Raw genomic sequence first — 23066 nt, forward strand, 5'->3', positions numbered from 1 at the left:
AAAACTTAGAGGTAAAAATTTCCTCCCGCGGTCAAACATAAACAACTTGTATCTGTGAAGTTATAATTTAAAGGCACTGGACACATTTGGTAATTGTCAAAGACTAGTATTCTCACTTGCTGTCTTCAAAGTTGCAAGAGAGTAATGAAAGAAAAGCGTCCTTGTTGCACAAATGTGTGTGCTTTCCGATATTTTAAAAGGCTTCTGGCCTGAAGTCTTTTAAAATAAATATTTGAATGAGAAATTACCTCTTTCTGAAAAACTACATTACTTCACTCAGAGGGAGCCCTTTCTCACAATGTTGTATACTATCAACAGCTCTCCATTGCTTGTTACCAAGTAAGTTTTTATGCTAATACGTATTTTTAGTAATTACCAATAGTGTCTAGTGCCTTTAATGCATGAATTTTATTTTATATTTTTATCTTTTTGGATAAGTCAAAAGCACAGCTGACCCGCTCAGAGGATTGGCAAAAGGCATGTAAATACTTTGTAGCTATACTTTTTAAGAACTAAACAAAAACTTGGTTTGTTTATCACTTCTGGGCGTTACTCAAAAAACAAATGTCTGTACCTCTACTGCAGCGTTATTTTGCAGAATGTTTTCTGAGATTTGGCTATAATTTACAGAAGGGAAAAGGCCTGGGGCCAATTTCATAGAGCTGCTTAAGCAAACAATTTGCTTAAGCACGAAAATAGCTCGCTTGTTTTTCACATGTCACTGGCCAAAATGTCATGCCATATACATTGCTTGTGACTGGTACTTAGCTGTTGTTTACTTAGCATAACAATTGAGTGGAGTCTTGGCCGGTAATCTGATTTTACTAAGCAAGGATTTTTTTGCTTAAGCAAAATTTTGTGCTTAAGCAGCTCCATGAAATTGGGCCCTGGCATCAAGGAGTTACTCAATGACCCTGAAAAAAAGAGAGATTACAAGCATAGATTACAGTACCCTGTGTCCATCTTTCTACAGGGGAAACAATTAGAAAGTCCAGGTGAGTCATGCACTTAGTTTCAACTCACTAAAGCAAACTGAGGGGGCTAGAAAACAATGTCTTCATATTCCTGGTATAAGTGGTTCAATGATAAACATTTGTTTAGCTCAATTAATTGTAATCATGGGCTGAGAATAGTAATGATCTCTATGCCAATTGGGAAGTGCGGTGAACAGAGCTATCAAAAAATTACTGAGCGGTTAAGATGAAACGAATAAGTTTGTGTTATTTTGTAAAACTGTACAAAAGTTTATGCCACCTTTGGAGTCAAAACTTGGAAAAACTTTGGGCATGTAGCAGATAGGCACTGACAAGATTCCAATTTTGTCCAGAAATTACAGTACGTGTTGGTGGAAATCTTCCTTTGAAATATTTTTGCCTGAAATGCTTTTTGAGAAATGAGCGAAACAATTACTCCAAAATTTGATGCTTGGAAACTGAAATCAGATCAGGGGGGTTTCAGTATTTACTTGTGACTCTGGTGAACAGTTGAGCCAAGTTTGCACAGTTTTGTTGCTTGTGATCGTAAAGTTTGGAAACTGATCTACGACAGTTTCCTTTGAAAACTCAGTTGTTATTATTGTGTCAGTTTATTTAAATGACAATGTCACTAGTTTCTCTGATGACCACCCCCCACCCTCCCCGTCTATATGTAACCTTTTTTTTCTTGAGAAAAGTTATTAATGGTAATGGTTAGGATTTGAACAATTTGTATGGTTGAAATTTGGCATTGGCAAGATTGGCAGTCTAAGACCAAGGGTTTGGGGTGCTCAAAATAATGTTTGGCGCCACCAGTCTCATCAAAGACCGCTTGGATGGGGTATACAAGAGCTTTTACGGGAATGATTATATCGCAGTCGGCGCAGTGCCTGCAATCATAAAACTAATGATAAAGCAATGAGGCTGTCCTTACTCTGTGCATTTTGTTCATGATCTGTTAGAACAATTAATATTATGTATTCAAGCCCTATCTTTTTTCCAATTCTAAGGCAAAAAGAGTTACAATGATTTTGAAAAGGTTTTTACAATGGAGTATTATTATTGATGGATGAATCTTTTCTAAAACAGAAGAGGTAACTGTACTAGGTCAGGGGATGGGTCTTTTATTTTATTTCTACCTCCATGGTCCATCCAAGCCCCCCCCCCCCCGGGGGGGCGGGGCTTGGACCGAGAGAAATAAAAACTTACGTTTACCGAGCGAGAGAGGGCGTTTGTCAAATTGAAAAAAACTTGGCACATGCTCTTGCTTGGCACCCAGACTCCCGTTAATGTATATGGCTCCTACCTCCATGCTTAAAGAGTAAGGGGTCAGTCTAAACTCAATCACACGGCGTGTGTACGACAACCAAAATGTCGACGACTAATAAAAGTGCGAAGAAAGTTTCAGCATTTGCTGCATTTAGCTCCAAAATAAAGGTTTGTTTTTATTGTTAGAATTGTAGCCAATTGTGTCGGTTTAATTGTACGGAGAAGAACATTTCACAATGTGCGCTCTTTTCGTAAATAATGAAAAATAGGTAGTGCGCCAGGCAGTAGTGGATTTGTTTTGCGCAAACTTCGAAAATTTACTTTTTTTGTAGTTCGCTCGGTGTGCTACTTTGTTCGATCCCTTGCATGAGTTTTGAATTTGCGCAGAATATCTCGGGCGCAAGCATTGAGCACCGCGCAATCTTTGTAGTTCGACCATCTCCCCAGTTTTATTTACTTTTTAAAAGTTTTCTTGTAAAAGTTTTCTTATCATGAAAATTACAGATTTAATTTTTAAAGTAAAGTTTTAAAGAGATAAAGAACTGAGCCTGTGTAACTGTAAAGCATAACGTTAAGTGTAAGTCAAGTTCAGAATATTTCATCAGTAACTCATGTGCTGATTCATGATTGCTGGAATCACAACAAACTCGTTCCTTGCATTTTGTACAAAAATTATGCCAGCTTTGATTTCTCTATATTTTATTCTATGACTACGCGCCTGCACCATTGATATCCCGATAGTGGATTTTGTGTGCAGTGTCGAACAGATACAGACTATGAGACTATGCTTCACCGATATGCAACATTGGATACAGATGACGCGGCAGCTACATGTACAGATAATTGATGAATATTGTTGATAAATGTATTGCATTGATTCGCATTAAAATCATAAATTTGTGTTAAAAAAATGACAAATATTACAATTGAACGAAATGACAAAAAATCATAAATGCAAGTTTATAATGTAATATTTGTTTTCATATTAAAAGATTTTTGCTCAAACAATGTTTGTACTTGGTATAAGTTCCTTTATTGTGGTATTGTTGGGCGCTATCGACCGATCACGCTGCGCTATTGAAATATCTATTGGTCGCGCAACAATCGGTCGATCGCGCAACCATCGGTCGATTGCGCAACATTCCAAAACAAACATGTGCATCGCGATCGGCCGATTGTTCAGGAATGGTTTTGGTGCGCGATCGGCTGATTGTTCAGGAATGGTTATGGTGCGCAATCGGCCGATTGTTCAGGAATGGTTTTGGTGCGCGATCGATCGATTGTTCAGGAATGGTTTTGGTGCGCGATCGGCTGATTGTTCAGGAATGGTTTTGGTGCGCGATCGGTTGATTGTTCAGGAATGGTTTTGGTGCGTGATCGGCCGATTGTTCAGGAATGTTTTGGTGCGCGATCGGCTGATTGTTCAGGAATGGTTTTGGTGCGCGATCGGCTGATTGTTCAGGAATGGTTTTGGTGCGCGATCGACCGATTGTTCAGGAATGTTTTTGGTGCGCGATCGGCTGATTGTTCAGGAATGGTTTTGGTGCGCGATCGGCCGATTGTTCAGGAATGGTTTGGGTGCGCGATCGGCCGATTGTTCAGGAATGGTTTTGGTGCGCGATCGGTCGATTGTTCAGGAATGGTTTTGGTGCGCGATCGGCTGATTGTTCAGGAATGGTTTTGGTGCGCGATCGGTTGATTGTTCAGGAATGGTTTTGGTGCGCGATCGGCCGATTGTTCAGGAATGTTTTTGGTGCGCGATCGGCTGATTGTTCAGGAATGGTTTTGGTGCGCGATCGGCTGATTGTTCAGGAATGGTGCGCGATCGGTTGATTGTTCAGGAATGGTTTTGGTGCGCGATCGGCTGATTGTTCAGGAATGGTTTTGGTGCGCGATCGGCCGATTGTTCAGGAATGGTTTGGGTGCGCGATCGGCCGATTGTTCAGGAATGGTTTTGGTGCGCGATCGGTCGATTGTTCAGGAATGGTTTTGGTGCGCGATCGGCTGATTGTTCAGGAATGGTTTTGGTGCGCGATCGGTTGATTGTTCAGGAATGGTTTTGGTGCGCGATCGGCCGATTGTTCAGGAATGTTTTTGGTGCGCGATCGGCTGATTGTTCAGGAATGGTTTTGGTGCGCGATCGGCTGATTGTTCAGGAATGGTGCGCGATCGGCTGATTGTTCAGGAATGGTTTTGGTGCGCGATCGGTTGATTGTTCAGGAATGGTTTTGGTGCACGATCGGCTGATTGTTCAGGAATGGTTTTGGTGCGCATCGGCCGATTGTTCATGAATGGTTTTAGTGCACGATCGGCCGATTGTGCAGGAATGGTTTTGTGCGACTTCACAAAGATTGATCGAAACTGCAAATCAATCATAGTTGCTAACTAAAGTGTGACGTCACAATAAATCACTACGGTAATTCTGAAAATTTGTCTTGCAATGAATTTTATTGCCTTGAGAAACAACCCCCAGGAATGGTTTACCTGCACGATCGGTCCAACGCGCAAAATCATTCCTGCACGATCGGTCGATAGTGCAAACTCATTCCTGCACGATTGGTAGATCGCGCAAAGTTTTTCCTTCACGGTCTGTCGATCGCGCAAACCCATTCCTGCACAATCGGCTGATCAAAGAAAAAATACTCGTAGCGCGATCGGTCAATCGCGCAAAGATGTTCATTGTTGTGCGATCGACAGCTTGCTGTGCGACCAATTGTGATCGCTAATATAAATAAAAGTGATCGCTAATATAAATCGGGCGAGCACCAGACTAAAAGCTGGTTACAAGTTTACATCGGAGGAGTGCCTGCAGGACACTGGCGAATAAACAGCCAAGAAGTGGACCCATTTCTGTCGCCCAGCCTCCGCTCCAACTGTGACTTAGGTATAACATATAACAAAGTACTGCAGGCTTAACTTTTTGTTTTAATTCTGAATGAAATGGCAAAAGATTGTTGTTTACAATAATATAAGTGTTTGGTTAAAAACGGTGTATTTGTGTTGGCACTTGAAACGTTTTGGTGACTGATTGCATTGTTCAATTACATGTATGTCAACCGGGATGGATTAAAGGAACACGTTGCCTTGGATCGGTCCAGTTGGTCTTTGAAAAGTGTTTGTAACCATTTGTTATAAAATGCATATGGTTAGAAAGATATTTTAAAAGTAGAATACAATGATCCACACAAATATGCCTCGAAGTTGCGTGGTTTTCTTTTACTTCGCAAACTAACATAGTCGGCCATTTATGGGAGTAAAAAATTTGACTCCAATAAATGGCCGACAGTGTTAGTCGATGAGTTACATAGACACCATGCAATTTCGAGTGATACTTGTGTGGATCATTATATTCTACTTTTAAAATATCTTTCTAATCATACGGTTTACAAATGCTTTTCAAAGACCAACTCGAACGATTGGAGGCAACGTGTTCCTTTAACTAACTGTGGAATTAGGTTTGGCATTTGATGCTTAGATGTAGATAGAATCAGCTTTGAATATTAATTCTTTGGACAGTCGTGTTTAGGCTTACAGTTTGTAATTACATATACTTGAAAATACATTTTAAAGCATTAACCCCCTCCAAATAAAAATTAAAAAATAGATTTATAATAACAATAGTAATTCATAATACATAAGATTATATATAGATAATTAAATAAATACATTGCTTGAAACATGAAAAAGAGTTGTGTCATCATTTGGTTGTATTGTCAATCTTTCCTTTGCCTTACCTTGGCCATAGCTAAATTGTGATTGTTTTTATCTTTTGTAGAACGGCAAATCAGAAACCTCTTCTAAGCCCACTCCCTCCCCTGATGAAGAACTTCAAAGTGCTGCAATCATTTTGTTGAATGCCATGCAAGAGATGACAGAAGGCGTGGCACCAAGGCAGGATGATGCTCCGGAATCCACACTCCAAGAGAGGCCCAAGAGAAAGGTTACTAATTGTAGACTTAGTCAACACTCCAAGCGCACCGCATCACCGAAGGAAAAAAGTGAGCATGATGCAGTCCAGACTACACCGAAAAGGAAGTCTGGTACCAAGGCTCAGAAGCAGAAAGGTAACCCAGTATTGACTATAACCGACAAGGCAAGTGGAAGCCTCAAGAGTGGAAACCGTCAACCAGCTGATCAGCCCGCCACGCCATCGAAGCCAAAACTTAAGCGATTCATTCTTTGCGCACCTACCATACAGAAAAAGAAACATCAGTATGATCCGATGAACATGGTGAAGGCTGTTGAAGCAGTACGAGAAGGGTTATCACCATACCATGCTGCTTCCAAGTTTGGTGTCCCAGAATCAACAGTTCGCCTCAAGACGAAAGGTATCGTTAAGACTGATAGTTTACAAACTGATCAATCTTCAGAACCTGCAAAGCGTTGGTCGTATAGTAAGGAAACTATGTATAATGCATTCCTTGCTGCAAAAAAAGGCATGTCAGTTTGCTCCGCAGCGAGGCAGTTTGGTGTCCCAGAATCGTCCCTTAGCAGTAGGCTTAAAAGACCTCATCCGCTTGAGGGCACTCGGAGCAGTCCGCTAAAATTATTCACACCCGATCAAGAACAGACGTTGATTGACCACATCAAGCACATGGCACGTATTGGATATCGGTTTGCAAGATGTAACATCAGACTTCTCGCTGGAGACTATGCAAATGCCTGCGGGAAAAAATTGAAAGCGCAAAAACCACTCAGCAGCAATTGGTATGATCTTGGTTTTATAAAGCGTTGGCCAGACTTACAGTTGATCTTAAAGCCCAGCAAAGCGTCCGAAGCCAGACGTGCTGCCCAAGACGCTTCTGACAACTACTTCAAGGAGTTGGCTGATATCCTCATCACGAACGATTTGCTTGAATATCCCGGCTGTATCTATATCATTGATGATTTTAGCACTAAACCAGAAGCAGATGAAGCTCAGGCGATATCAATCATTGCTGGAGGCAATGCCACCGGTTATTACATCCCACCTTTGTGTTTCCGGGCAAGAAATGAAATCCTATGCTCATCGAGGGCTCTCCCCCCGAATCGGCCGGCGTGATGTCCGACAACAGCTGGTTGAACTCGGTAATCCTCAAGAACTATCTTCAGAAGCATTTCGCCAAGTACGCTCACCTAGCAGACTCAAAACGCAAGGGTCTTAAGACATTGGTCCTGTATGACGGCAACAAGTACCACCTCTCTCTGTTTATGGCAGACTGGGCCAAGAAGAATCAGGTGATTCTCTTTCTGTTACCACCTAAGGGAAGTCAGGTGACTGAGCAACAAGATGCTGGGTTGTTGGGTTCGTTCAGGTCCATGTATTCCGATTTGTAGGCCTACACCTATCGTCTGACCATGTTGTCCCTTGTCTTTGTCTTTGTTTGTGTTCCTTAGTATCATGTTTGTCTGTCAATAGGTTAGGGCACAAAAGCATTTTGCTTAACCTTACACCTAAATGTTGTCTTTAAATTACTACTTGTTTATTTATTTATTTTGAAGTATTGTGTACCTAATCATACCTCATACTATATTGCTTGTTTTAATTTTGACATAAATGTACGCTATTGTATTATTGTTTTGTATGACAGCATTGAAATAAATGTACTGAATAATAATAATATTCTCACTTGGTGTAGTCCAACTTGGTGTATTCCAACATGTATGCATACAATAGCAAATCTGTGGAGTTTTTACTAAATTGGTCAAGGATGTTGCACGAAAATAAGGAAAGAAGAAACACCCTTTTTGCACAAATTTGTGTGCCTTCAGATGCCTTAAAAAGGCTTCAGGTCTGAAGTTTTTTAGATGAGAGCTTACCTCTTTCTCAAAATCTATGTTACTGCAGAGGGGAGCCGCTTCTCACAATATTCTATAGGCCTACTATCAACAGCTCGTTACCGAGTAAGTTTTTATGCAAAAATGATTTTGAGTAATTACCCATAGTGTCCAGTGCCTTTAAACAATTTTTATGTTAATAAATTTCACTTGTAAAATAGAAAAGTCAGCAGCATTGTCATTTGTTTTGACCTTTGCGGCTTGTAAATACATGATAGTTTTTGAAGTAAAATAAACAATTAGTAGTTTTATATACATTTTTGCATTTTTTCAACCATTTACATACATGTATATATTACTTTACAGATTGTTAATTTAAATTTTGAGTTAAAATTAAATTTTAAAACTAGCGATGGATTTGTAGTTTATTTTGACATTTTAAATATCTGTGCGTACCCACTACCCACATTATTATTTTGGGGAACTTTTTAAAGCTTTGGTTATTATTTTTCTTTGAAAATATCGTTGCCACAACAAAACCCTGACTTGATAAAGGAAATAAAATAGAATTAGCTGATTGCAAACAACTTACCAACCAAATGGAGCGATGGTATAAATGCAAAAAATAGTTAATGGCCTGACATTTTTATCCTAGCAAAGTCTTTCTCGAAGGCTAAATGAACAAGGAAAGACAACAAGCAAAAATCTCATAATTAGCACTGGTATTTGAAGTTATCTGGGCCCAATTTCATGACTCTGTTTACCCCTGTTTTCTTGCACTTACGATCACGATTCCCCACTTTAGGTGCAAGTGCCGAATCTGCGCTAGCCTCGTAAACGTAGAATGCTTAGTAACGTGAAGTACGCACGCGCAGAAGCCAAAATTCCTTGCTTCGGTAAGCGTCGATTCTGTGCTTACGGTAAGCAGAGCCATGATATTGGGCCCTGGTTGTCGAGTGAGAAAATTGAGCAGAGAAAATTTATTTGCAGAGCCTTAATCATGAGTCAAAGCTGAAATGTGCCACTGTATGCTGGCATCTTGGAATGTTCTGACTTAAGCCCGGTTCATACTACATGCGAACGCAAATGCGATACAAATTTTGACGCCACAAATTGGCAACGAATAGTTTGTAATAAGTGAACTGAGTTCGACTCCTGCGAAACATTCCCCTGCGAAAACTGCCATGTGCCGTCAAAATTCGATTCGCATTTGCAGAATGTACATGTATGAACAGCTGGTTTAATTCACAACAGTTGAACTGTGGTCAACTCCTGAGAAACGTTCACTGCAAAATAGCCATGTGCCGTCAATATTTGATTCGCATTCGCAGAAAGTCTGTGTTCAGGGAAACATTCGCTGCAAAAACAACCATGTGACGGCAAAATTTGTATCGCCTGAAGTATGAGTGGGGCTTAATTCGTAACAGTTGAGCTATATTCAACTTCTGCACAACGTTCCCTCCGTAAACAGCCATGTGACGTCTAAATTCACTTTGAATTCCCAGGAAGTATGAACCGGGCTTTACCCACCATCAATGTAACAAGAATGTACACAACAATGGTGGCAGCCTGTCCATTTCGTTTGTGCTCAGGGGAAGGAAGGATGGCGCTACACTGCTGGGGAAATACCCCACATACACATGTAAGTGTGGTGTTCAGGAGGCACCATTGACTGCAGGAAAGGTCCATTCGTGGGAGCTGGATGACTGAATCTAAATTTATATAATCTTTTTATTATATTGTGCAGCTGATATTTTATTTTTATTATTTTATGGTTTTATTTTAGACAGCAGGAGGGGAGACTCGTAGAGGACCCAAGAAACACTCCGGAACAGAAAAACATAAGAAGATTGGCAAAAAGTTTCGGCAATCATTGAGATCTAAAAGAAGTCGCTCTTCTGCCGATCCAGTCAGGCAACCAGATGCTGAGGTTGTAGAGCCACCCTCGTCAGGAAATACCAATGGACATCATTCTTTACCAGTTGCATCCAATGGTAAATATAAATATTTTGTTGTGGCCGAGAGGTCTAGTTCACCAGCTGTCGATTTCACAAAACTCTTCCTAACTTAAGACTAATCTTAGGACTTAGGACGAGTCCCAACCCTGCACTGTAGCATGCAGACCTTAAGATTAATCCTAAGTTAGGAAGAGTAACTCGTCCTAACTCAAGATAAGACAAGTTCTAACTCTTTGTGAAATCGACGGCAGACCCAAGCTCAAGTTTTGTTAGCAGAGCAAGGCACTTTTCCATTGTAAATGGTAAATTTCCATTGTTTAAATGCAGTGCTTAGGATGCGCACATTACCGGGAACAATGGAATTTACCTGGTAAGTCTGCTGTCACCAAGCGTCCTAAAGTCCCCCACTGCTTTGTAAAATGTTGGGAAGGTAGTGCATTCTGCTCTACCACTAGTCGGGCTCCTTGGGTCGATAGGGCAAGTTTAGCCTTCCCCTTGTAGTTGCCATCCAGCCTTGTGATGTTAGTTAGACGATCTTTCATTAAAAAGGATTCAACAAAATTTAAACTAGGCATTTATTCAGACCTGTTACAAGGAATTTAGTTTTTGTATCTTTTATCAAGGTTTATTGAGTTTTAAATTTGGATGAATCTTTTTCAAAACCACAAACTGGGCGGCTCCTTCAAATATTTTGAAAATGTTTCTTTTGATAAGGAGCTTCAAAAGGGCGGCAAAGCCAAGCCGGAGCCCAGACCTAATCGTTGGTCTCAAAAAACGGGCAGTGTCATTATTTCACTTCTCTGTTTCTTCTGCTTTATCATGTCCTGCCCATTCCCATTTGAAATTTTTCAAACTTTATGTTTCCATAATTTTGTTTGTACATGACTTGTATCCCATTATAATTTGTTTTTACCCGTACACTGATGTGTATTAAAAAGCACTCTAAGGTCTGTACATTTCAGAGTCCTGTGAAAAATTCCACAGGCATACTACTCGGGTGAGATTCAAACCCTTGACCTTTGCATTGCTAGAGCAGATGTCTTACCACTAGAACACCGAGCTAGCAAAAGAATATAATTTTTGTTATTTTCACAGTTCTTCACATTTTCTTGTAATACTACCTGAAGTTTTGTGCCATTTTGTTTTTGTTTTTTGAAGGTACTAAAAAGAGGAAGATTGGAAATGGCGTTGAATCACAACCCAAGCCAACAGTTGAATCATCGCCAGCACCAACAAAGATGACAAAGAAGAAAAAAGTTATCCAGCAACAAATGGTTGAATCGCCGCCATCACCAATGAAGAAGAAACAAGTCATCCAGCAACAAATGGTTGAATCTCCGCCATCACCAACGAAGAAGAAACAAGTCATCCAGCAACAAATGGTTGAATCGCCGCCAACACCAACGAAGAAGAAACAAGTCATCCAGCAACAAATGGTTGAATCGCCGCCATCACCAACGAAGAAGAAACAAGTTATCCAGCAACAACCTGTTAATATTAAGGTAACTTGCAACACATTGCTGTACATTTATAAACCAGTTTGATAGATCTGATTAGGTTAACCGGTTTGATAAATCAGATTAGGTTTACTGGTTTGATAAATCAGATTAGGTTAACTGGTTTGATAGATCAGATTAGGTTTACCGGTTTGATAGATCAGATTAGGTTTACCGGTTTAATAAATCAGATTAGGTTAACTGGTTTTCGCCGGAAAATGTGTGTACAGGCAAAACTTTTACTGGCGTATCGGATTCGTTCAGTTACATCATCAGTGATGAAGATCTTGGATTTGTTATATGGGTTATTTCGTAGAGTTTTTGATGTATTTTGAGGATATACTCACGATCACCAGAGCGAAGTAGTCTGCAGTGAATCGGTCGGGGTCGTGAAGAAGAGCTAGCCGGTGATCGGTGTCCAGGTGTTCGGTGGGCCCTTTTTATCTCTATGTCTTGACCACCATCCAGCTGCATATGTTGTGTGAAGAAGGCAGACATGAAATTCTCGCATTTCTGACCGCTCTCCGAACCCTCGGGAATTCCATACACGATAATGTTGTTTCGCCGACTACGATTCTGAAGATCATCGATGTGGTTCTTCAAGACGGTTGTAATCGTGACGTTGGTTGATGTACGGAACAATGGTTTTCCGCCAAGTTTCGATGTCGGACATTGCAGGTTTTAGGTCTTCAAGTTCAGCAGTTTGAATCTTCACTTTGGCTGTGACTTCATGGAGTTGTACTTCAAGGCCGGTAAGTCTTGAGTCCATCGAGTCAAGCGATGCTATTATCTTGTCCAGCTTGTTGTTGATTGTGGTTTCCGTGGTGATATGACCCGTGCATGCACAGTTACACTTGGCGCCAGCTTGCTCTGGTTGCGTTGACTCGTGCTCTGAGGGCTGCAGATTTTGACGTCGTTTACTGGCTCTTTTCTTGCTGGCTGCCTTCGACGAATTGGGTGATTCAGTCGAGTCTGACATGTTAAAACTATGACCGGATGATGAAAAATGTACAAACTCATGTATGTCTACGGCGAAGTTGGATAAATTTTGAGGAGCGATTCGGAGAGACGTCCACTGCTCACTCATCCATCATTTGCACTTGGGTCAATATCTTTGTCAAAATGAATGATTCAGAAATGCTTATCACTGGGTCAGGCGTTCTAGTTTTATCAAAGTGCAGACTCATTGGTGTGAAGTGAGAGGAGGATTGAGGTCACAATGTAGCCTGCTTCATACTTCACAAGAAAGTAAATGCAAAGTGGAGTGATGCAGTCATTACCTGGTTTTTGTCAAATATGACCCACAACAACTCATTTTGCCTCAGCAATTTGCGTGAAGTATGAACCAGGCTTGTGAAGCTCTGAAATTTGTGCTTTATAATAAACCCATGAAAATGGTCTCTTATCTCTTCTTCAATTCTTGTCTAATTCAAACAGACTGACATCAGGTATCAGGAAGAACCAGGGACATCGCTAACGATGCTTCTACAAGAAACACCAGCACCAGACACTGACAGTACCTTAGAAGCAGAGAAGTTATTCCTCTGGCTCATCAGTCCGGTCACAGCGTCGGATTTCTTCAGGTGAGTGGTTTATTGAGATCTGCTGCCCAGGGTCCTTTGTGTTGTATTATGCATGTATAAGAACCCAGTGCACTTGTCCTAAACAGACGGGGTTGGCAAGGTGTTCCTGGTTTGATTGGCAGCATATTGCGCCACAGCACCTTGTAAACCATGGTGCTATGTAAAGGCATAGGTTTAATACTTCAAAACATAGCTCCTCATATGCGTGGTTTGTCATGGCCTAGCGGTTAAGATCATCAAACTCAAACTGTAGTGTTTCTGATCAGCAGAGTGTGGGTTCGAGTCCCAGCCCTGTCACCTGCTGTTGATTTCACCAAACTCTTCCTAACTTAGGATTAAGGACAAGTTAAGTTATGTAACCATAGATGTTAGGAGGCTTTGAACCCATCCTAAGTTTGGACTAGTTACTCATCCCAACTCGTGATAGGATTAATCCTAGCATTTTGTTAAATCGGCTGCTGTGTCCTTAAGCAATACACCCAACCATGATGCTTCGCCCTTTCGATGGGAGGTAAAGCCTTTGGTCCTGTGTGTATTGTGTTGTGTAGTGGATGTAAAAGAACCCAGTGCGTTTTCCGATTGTGCATATTGCACCACAGCACCTTGTAAACAATTACATGGCACTATGTAATGGAATAGGTATCATACTTCAAAACATAGCTCCGCATACCTTGCTTATACAAAATTACTGAGCGCTTTGAGCATTCACCTAGTTTGATGAACTCAGTATTATTAATAATATTTTATTTTTTCTTTATTTTCTTATTTTTTACTCAGTGGTCTATGGGAGAAGAAGCCGTTACTACTCAAGAGACACATGCCTGACTACAACGCTGGACTCTTCAGCTCCAAGGAACTTCATCAAATTCTTAAAGAGGTTTGTTAACTTGATAGTAGTCATATTAATTTGGTTTTACCCATAAACATCGATGTGTGTTAGCACTGTATACTCTGTAGATGTACTTCCCTGAGCTCTGTGAAAAACACAGGCATGTTACTCGGGTGGGATTCGAACCCACGACCCTTGCAATTCTAGAGCAGTGTCTTACCAACTAGACCACCGAGGTTGCCCGGTAGCTAGAGGCAATTCGAATCCTATGTTTTGATAGTAGTCTTCAGATCTTTGTCATTTGATTGGTGGAACACGCATCACATGATTGGCGGTTACAGGTTGAATGAGTCCTGCTTTAGTTTTTGTTCAACCTCCAAATCTTGTTATTTTTTCTCTATAACAGAATGATATCCAATTTACCACCCATCTTGATGTGACATCGTACACTGATGGAGTTAGAGAAACACATAATCCTGTGGGTAGAGCTCATGCACCTGTCGTTTGGGACTTTTATAAGGTAAGAAAATACTAACAGAGGGTGCATCTACACAGTAGTCAACCCTCCTACTGTCTGACCAATCAATATCATGGCTCAGTGGTTTTTCTTCATGCCTTTCACCTCTGTGGACCCCGGTTCGAGCCCTGGCCGGAGCCATGATTGTAGATTAGATTTTTCAGTCCCCATCTGGCTGCATGGGTTTTCCTTATAGGGGTTTTCCTCCCACGTCTAAAATTCCTTATTGTCTTCCTTACAAAAAGTTGGTGTGATGTCTTCATTAGGATGCTTTGCCGACTGAAAAACTCAGGATAAAGAGATTTTTTTAAAGACACTGGACACTATTGGTAATTGTCAAAGACCAGTCTTCTCACTTGGTGTATCTCAACACAAGCATAAGATAACAACCCTGTGAAAATTTGAGCTCAATTGGTCTTCGAAGTTGCGAGATGATAATGAAAGAAAAAACACCCCTGTCACACCAAGTTGTGTGCATTTAGAATTCTAAATCTGAGGTCTCAAAATCAAATTCGTGGAAAATTGCTTCTTTCTCAAAAACTATGTCACTTCAGAGGGAGCCGTTTCTCACAATGTTTTATACCATCAACCTCTCCCCATTACTCGTTACCAAGTAAGGTTTTATGCTAATAATTATTTTGAGTAGTTACCAATAGTGTCCACTGCGTTTAAAATGGTTAAGTAAACTTTTATGCCTTTTCTGTCCAAGAGCTACTCTTGTTACTTTTTTATATATTTTTTATTGTTTAGAATGGCTGTTCAGTTCGACTGCTCAATCCACAGTCCTACTCCGACGCCGTGTGGAAGTTCAACTCGATGCTGCAGGAGTACTTCGGAAGTTTTGTTGGAGCAAACATGTAAGCTAATTTTTGAATTTAAAAAATAAGTAATAATTTGTGATGCTAATCATCCTTACTAATACTCATAGCTGCGAGGCTGAATTGCCAAGATCGTGGCTTCATCGTGTTTGAGCTGGAGGCACGCAAGGGCCCTCTTTGGCAGCCAGCCACATCGACCCATATACAATCAGAGAGCACACAGTCAGATATGAAAAGTGTTTGACTTTTTTCAGAGCGATAAAAACCGGAAGTCCCATATAAACACCCTTGTGGAATAGGAGAGAACCAGTGCACAACTGTGCTAAGATGTGGCCTCAGCCAAACTCAATTCATGGTGAAGAGAAACAATTAGTGTCTTGCTGGAGGACACAAGTATTATGACCAGGATTGGAAGCCCCAGCCTGAAGACTTCCATGGTTAGTAGCTAGGTTCAAGAGACTGTCAGCCTGGTTTGGTGGCCAGCCTGAAGACTTCTATGGTTAGTAGCTAGGTTCAAGAGACTGTCAGCCTGGTTTGGTGGCCAGCCTGAAGACTTCTATGGTTAGTAGCTAGGTTCAAGAGACTGTCGGCCTGGCTTGGTGGCCAGCCTGAAGACTTCTATGGTTAGTAGCTAGGTTCAAGAGACTGTCAGCCTGGTTTGGTGGACACAGTTGCACAATCCAAGATGTCCTGGCTCGGCCTCTAGATATTGACCAAACAGGTGCAGTCGGGATTCTGCAAAATGTACTGACTGATTAATCTATTTTGATTTGTTTGTTTGATATAGTTACTTGACTCCGGCCGGGTCGCAGGGTTTTGCTCCACATTATGACGACATTGAAGCCTTCGTCATACAGCTTGAAGGGAAGAAACACTGGAGATTGTACAGCCCTAGGAACAAAGAAGAAGTCTTGCCTCGATTCTCAAGTCGTAAGAACATTCATGAAACACTTGTCTTGTTTTCATATGCCGCAACATTACTTTGGAATAGAAATTATGTGCATATTCGCCAAATTGGAACACAATTGGTCGTCTTTACAATGTTTTAAGTTTCTGTTAAAGACACTGGACACCTTTGGTAATTGTACAGAAGACCAGTCTTCTCACTTGGTGTATCTCAACATATGCACAAAATAACAAACCTTTGAAAATTGGAACACAATTGGTCGTCGAAGTTGCGAAAGAATAATGGAAGAAAAAACATCGATATCAAATTACTTCTTTCTCGAAAACTATGTCACTTCAGAGGGAGCCATTTCTCTCAATATGTTTTATACTATCAACAGCTCCCCATTGCTTGTTACCAAGTAAGTTTTTATGCTAACAATTATTTTGAGTAATTACCAATAGTGTCCACTGCCTTTAACAATTCATTTGTTTGAAGCTGCCTTTTGGACTGAGGACCACACTGGTCTTGCTTTACATGAGATTAGGCATACCCCTATACTCAGAGTCCAATCAATCATAATGGATACAAGTTTGTCATTCTTAGGAGTTTGGGGTATAAGTTTTTTGGAAACCACTCTTACTCGTTTTTATCTCTAAATTGTTTCTTGCAGCCAACTTTTCCCAAGATGAGATTGGTGAGCCAATATTTGACACTGTTCTTGAGCCTGGAGATCTCTTATACTTCCCAAGGGGGATCATTCATCAGGTGAGATCAGTCAACCTACGGACAAACCTTGGTCATTCTGTAAAAGAACAGGATTGTAAATATAGGATTTGAGGCATTGCATGGTGAGGTATCAATATATATTTGGTTTGTGGTAACACCATGTGTGTATCTACTTGCCAGGTAGAGTTTGTTCTTAGAGAACTGTCTTGCTTCTTCAAAAATGTCAACTTGTTGATAAGTTTACAACGCCTGGTAGAAGAGCGCTGATATAACTTCACAAGTCCATTGGTGCACTCCCAATCGTTATATCAACGATCTTCTACCAGACGTTGTAAACTTATCAACAAGTTGACATTTCTGAAGAAGCAAGACAGTTCTCTAAGAACAAACTCTACCTGGCAAGTAGTTCACACATGGTGTTACCACAAACCAAATATAAAGCAAGACAGTTCTCTAAAGAACAAACTCTACCTGGCAAGTAGTTCACACATGGTGTTACCGCAAACCAAACATAAGGGATTGTAAATGCATTAATTGCATAGAGGCTACTGAGGCCATGGCACCCATTGCCCCTGGTCTTGGCCTTGGTGCCCCTTCAAAAGTTTCTCATAGACTTTAAGATTTTCCAATGGAAGTGCCCTTTGCAAAATGAAAGTAGCCTTGCCCTCTCAAAAATTATTGTCCATTGTGTTCTAACTATAGAGTTATATATAAGAACTAGAGGGAGCACTGGTGATGCTTCTTGCACAAACGCAACTGAACCGCAGGGAGATGCGCGCGCGCAATTCTGCGCGCGCGCAATTCTGTACGCGCATTGAATATGAAGTACATGTTGGAGTTTGTGTTTATTGAACGCTACGCGATGCTGTTTTGTCAACTTAAAAGATGGCAGACTGCGCGCATGTCGGGTCACGTATATAGGCCAGTGCGCTCTTTAGTTCTTATATATAACTCTATGGTTCTAACCAACCAATTTTGAAAATAACCTTTTGACCAACCAATTCTTGTGTGAAACATACAGACCCATTTATTGTCACCATCCTATGATATAGTAATTCAAAGTTAGCTTTGAAAGAGTATAACATTTAATGACATTTTGCACCATTTTAACGTGAGGTTACAGACTTGTTTTTTTCTGTAACATTTTCATAAGGACTCTAACTATTGTTTTATAGGACACAACACTAGAAGACAGTCATTTGCTACACATAACTTTGTCAATGTGTGTTGAATATACAGATCAATTTATCATTTGTATTCAATGACACAATTTTTCACGCATAAATTTTCACGTAAATTTTTCACTCGAGTTTACACATAAAGAGTATAAATGACATAACATCATTTTACATAAGGTTACAGACTTGTTTTTTTATTGCATTTTCATATTGACCCTATCTATTGTTTTTACAGGCAACAACACCAGACGACAGTCACTCGTTACACATAACTCTGTCGACATGTCAGAGGAATACGTGGGGAGATCTGCTGGAGAAGATCATTCCCCAAACTCTAAAGAATGCTCTCAACACCGACCCCGAACTACGCAAAGCACTCCCGAGAGATTATATGCAGTATACAGGCATTGTCAACTCAGACTCTGTAAGTATTGTCGAATATCAGACTTGGAAATTCTATTCAGAAACTAAGGATGAGTGCCCAATTTCGTAGAGCTGCTTAAAGGCACTGTACATCTTTGGGTTTTGTACACTCTCTGTGGTAAATGGCACCCTCTGCTTCGCCTCGGCTGCCATTTGCCCCCTCGGGTGCCATTTGCCCCCTCGGGTGTACAAAACGCCATGTATAATGTACATGATGTACACAACATTATGCACATAACCCCTGATATGGAAAGCTTACGTCAATGCACATTTATAAAATGAAATCTTTGTAACCAATAAAACCATGTGTTGTGCAAGGGCAGTGCCTGTCTGTATGCCATTATCCTTACGGATAAACACAGGGACCCAGTCTAAATGTTAACTTGTTGTTTCCTAATGCAGTCCGATGCAAGGAGGTCATCTTTTCTTCAGAAGGTCGGTGAGTTAATCTGCAAACTAGCAACCTACGCACCAGTGGACGATGGGACTGACCAGATGGCAAAGGGGTACATTCATGACAGCCTTCCACCTAAACTTACTCCAGGTATTGACAAGCTTATTATAATAATAATAATAAAAAGGATTTGAATGGTGGGAGTATGATTAAGTGAACATTGCGATAGCACCATGTGTAAATCTCTTTTGAGTAATGTTGTTTTCTCCTGAAGACAATCAGAGCATACTGATCGAAACGTTGAGTTGTCAACCACCAGTTCATTCCATGTGAAAGAGGTTTTCACATTGTGCCATCGCACATCTCTTTTTGTAATTAATTATAAAATTGGGAGTCTAATCATCCAATACTCACAGCTGGGAAGCTGAATTGTGAATGACGCAACTTCACTGTGTCCGAGCTGCAGGCATGCAAGGGGACCTTTGGCAGCCAGCCACATTGACCTGAGAACGAGAGTGTTTAACTTTCCCGCAGAAAGGAAAACCAAAGAGCCCAGAGACAACTTCACTGCTGTGGAGTGAGTTCTTAATTGGTCTCAACACTTTGAGTAGCCTGCTCTAAATTCATCTTCAGGAGACAGAAGAGTGTGAGACGTGATTTAGAGGGTTCAAACTCAGTCAATCCAGGCCTGATACTTCACAGAGGCAACAAAGGCATTTAACCCCATGCCTTTGGTCATTGCCTTGGTGCCCTTGAAATGCTATATTAGAATTTTACAATTTTCTCATAAGGTGCCCTTTACCAAGGAGAAAATGCCTTGGTGCCTTTGCCCTTTCAAAAACGATGCATACAGGCCTGAGTCACTGGTCTTATATTGAACCCTGATCTTCCAAAACTTTCCTCTTACTCTAACGTAATCTCCAAGTTATTTTATGATGTTAAAAATTTTGTTTGTATGAAACAGGGGAGAAGTCATGCAGTATATTTGGAAATGGCTCTGTGTGTAACTATGGAAGCCTTTCGAATGAAGTAGAGATTTCTGAGACCACTCTGATCAGGCTTATCAGACGAAGCGTTGCAAGGTGAGATTTTTGTTCAGAATTCTTTAAAGTTTACCTTTGGTTGTCTGGAACTATTGGATTAAACTAACGTGTGAAAATTTCATTTTAAAGGGTGATTGCTTTTTGGGGTTATGTCCACGTAGGAAGATTAATCCATATCTGAGAAGCGTGACTGACAGTAATGCTTGTCAGATTCAAATTTTGGGGCATCAAAAGTGATATCTTTAACATAACCACATTACTTAGAAGTAAAAAGTTTCTCAAACAGCTTTTTACCATCGAAAGCTGCTGTAGCTTTCTGACCCAAAGTTTTTATTGCCATTAGTTTTTCTGAGTGAGTTCCAAACATTTATCTTCCCTTTAATACGTCAAATGGAAATTATTTTCTCCCTTTACAGAGTTGTCTCAGAGGATGAGCAGGTTCGAATCTACCACACTTTGGAGAATTCGCGGGTTTATCATCAGAAAGAAGCTCAATATTTTGAGATACCTGCCGAGGTGAGTTGAACATTTCTAGCGCATCTCATCAAAACCTTGGTATGGCACTTGATAAGGGAGCGTCTCAAATGTCAGTTAAGTTCTCGTCGCAAAGGAAAGTTCCTGTCAGGCATACACTTGCAATCCAGTGGGCTGCAAGATTTGTTTACCTGTTCACACAACTGTGTCAAACTACGGGAGCAAGAGCATTTTAAATGATCAAGTGAACTGCTACGGCAGTGCAACAGACTAGTCCATACTATTTGATTTTACCCAAACACCGATGTGTGTTAAAGACTGTATCATCAGTACTTTCCCCCTGAGTCCTGTGAAAACAAATCGACAGGCATAACTATTTTGTTTTTCCAGTAAACAGTGCTTTACATACATTGGTGTATGGGTAAAACCCAATAATATTATTGATCACAGATGCAATTTTTGTTTATATTATCCTTGTACGCCGTTGGAATATATGGCTGATCCAGAACAACCTTCCTCCCGTTTGGAATTTTTTTAAAAACTCACTATCGGCGTGTCACGGCCGAGCGGTTTAGAGCACCGGCCTCTGGTGTTTGACCAGCAGAGTGGGTTTGAATCCCGGTCGTGACTCTTGCTAGGTAAAATTGGGGAGGTGGTGCTTTCTGCTCTACCAGCCAGGCTTCGGACTGATGATACCCAAGCCTACGTACATCCGTATGGACTGTGAAAGGGGTGACCCTGTTTCAGCCCTAGGAGTAGGTGGCAACGGCCTCTGGAAAACAAAATAATTGTAGCCCACACCTTGAAGTGACCTTCAGGCCTTGTGTGTCTGGCGACGTGCATAAAAATTTTTTTGTTAATCTTGTTAATTGATTTCACAGAATGATTGTTGATTTCACAGAGTGTTTATTCAACAGATTGATTATTGAGTTCGCTGAATAGTTATTGAATTCTTAGAATGATTGAGTTTTATTTGAGAAAATAGAATTAGCTGTTGCAAACAACTTACCAACCAAATGGACCGAGAGTATAAATGCAAAAAATAGTTAATGGCCTGACGTTTCGACCCTAGCAGAGTCTTTCTCGAAGGCTAAACGACAACACAACAAACATGAACAGGTAACTAAGTTCATGTTCATGTTTGTTGTGTTGTCGTTTAGCCTTCGAGAAAGACTCTGCTAGGGTCGAAACGTCAGGCCATTAACTATTTTTTGAGTTTTATTTGCTGATTTGTTTGGTTGTTACAGGCTGCTCCAGCTGTTGAGTACCTCCTACATAGATACCCCAAGTTTACATCGGTTGGTAGTCTACCATTGGAGGACGACTGGGAAGATAAGGTAAGTCTAGTTCCTGTAAGCAATATGGAGGATCACAATGTGGCTTGCTGCATCATTGGCACCAGTCTGCTGTTGCAGCAAAGCTGCGTTTGGATTCTTAAGAACTTGTGTTCCATTTCAGTTTAATTCAAAGTTGGTTTATGATTGGTCCATAGAAAATTGGTTACAGAAATGATTATAAGGTAGCAAACCAGAAGAGAAGCTTACGGGGTAAATTTTGACGTGCACAAAGAAAAATTGACGAACACAGACCAACTTGGGAAGAAGCTATACATAAATAGTAAACTTGCGGATACAACCATGTGTAAATCACTTTTGTGTGAGTGTTGGCTTTGAGAAGAGCCGGTTTAGTCTCTACGTTTCTGGTCTGAAGACATGTATACTGTTTGAAACGTCGAGACCAAACCGGCTTTTCTCAGAGCCAACACTCTCCCTAAGAGATGTACACATGGTTGTACCAGCAAGTTTACTACTAATTTGTAGTTTCTTCCTATTTCTCTACACCATACAAAGCTTCAAACAATACTTACATATCAACTTGAGCAGAGGATTTCCTTTAGTATAAAAAGCTGTGAGACTTCTACGAACTTTTGTTTGTACTTTTGAATATTGAGCATTTTGCACTGTATGCTATTAGAATTTATTTAGTGGTATGCACCCTTTGTGTACATTTTATTTCAAAATTGTGATCGGGATAAGCATGTGAAAGTGCACTGCGAGTTGTGCAAGTGGTCATTATTACGTAAAAAACTCTTGCTGTTAATTCAAAAACTAAAATTTTCTTCTTCAACCACTTTTTTTTAGACATTCGCTTTTTGCTAATTTACAATTCAGACATCAGTGACACATGTAAATCATGCTATCACAAAATAACACATACTTATTTATTTTAGCACCAAACATCATTTCACAAAATACACATTTAAAGGTTAAAACATAAATCTAAATAATTCTATTTCTTATATATTTATTTGTGTATTTATTTAATTGTTTTGTTTTCAGCAAGTTGAATTGGCACAAGTTCTTTATGAGAAAGGTATCCTAGTCACAGATGAGCCTCTGAAACCGTTATGAAGTCTTATTCATAATTATATTAATTATAATATTAATAGAGTGGAAGGGAAGACATGAGTTGCTCTTTTTATTTCCTTTTTCTTTTTTCGCCATTTAAACAATTACAGGCCTGGATTTACATTGAGGCCATGGCCTCCGTTGCCCCTGGTTTTGGCCTTGGTGCCCTTCGAAAGTTACCCACTGACTTTAAGATTTTCCAATGGAAGTGCCCTTTTCAAAGTGAAAATGGCCTTGCCCTTTGAAACATGTTCAAAAACGAAATTCCTGGCCTGCAATTTAATTGTAGGCTAGGTTTGCAGAAGCACGATGTGCAAATCTCCTGAAGAC

The 23066-nt window shown here is 40.4% G+C and overlaps 1 protein-coding gene across 1 annotated transcript; it reads left to right on the forward strand.

Moving 5' to 3' along the window:
- The first annotated feature begins 820 nt into the window (after positions 1-820).
- On the forward strand, positions 821-23063 carry LOC117297906 (ribosomal oxygenase 1-like). The gene is made up of 15 exons (XM_033781091.1): positions 821-2411; positions 9787-9994; positions 11117-11460; positions 12892-13037; positions 13815-13914; positions 14273-14386; positions 15134-15240; positions 15989-16131; positions 16761-16855; positions 18230-18418; positions 18820-18961; positions 19776-19893; positions 20271-20370; positions 21576-21665; positions 22668-23063. Exons 1-15 carry the CDS (start codon positions 2346-2348, stop codon positions 22737-22739), a joined length of 2034 nt encoding a protein of 677 aa, XP_033636982.1. The 5' UTR covers positions 821-2345; the 3' UTR covers positions 22740-23063.
- Positions 23064-23066: the final 3 nt, after the last annotated feature.

The sequence above is a fragment of the Asterias rubens genome, chromosome 1 (assembly GCF_902459465.1).
Source record: "Asterias rubens chromosome 1, eAstRub1.3, whole genome shotgun sequence".
Classification (NCBI taxonomy): domain Eukaryota; kingdom Metazoa; phylum Echinodermata; class Asteroidea; order Forcipulatida; family Asteriidae; genus Asterias; species Asterias rubens.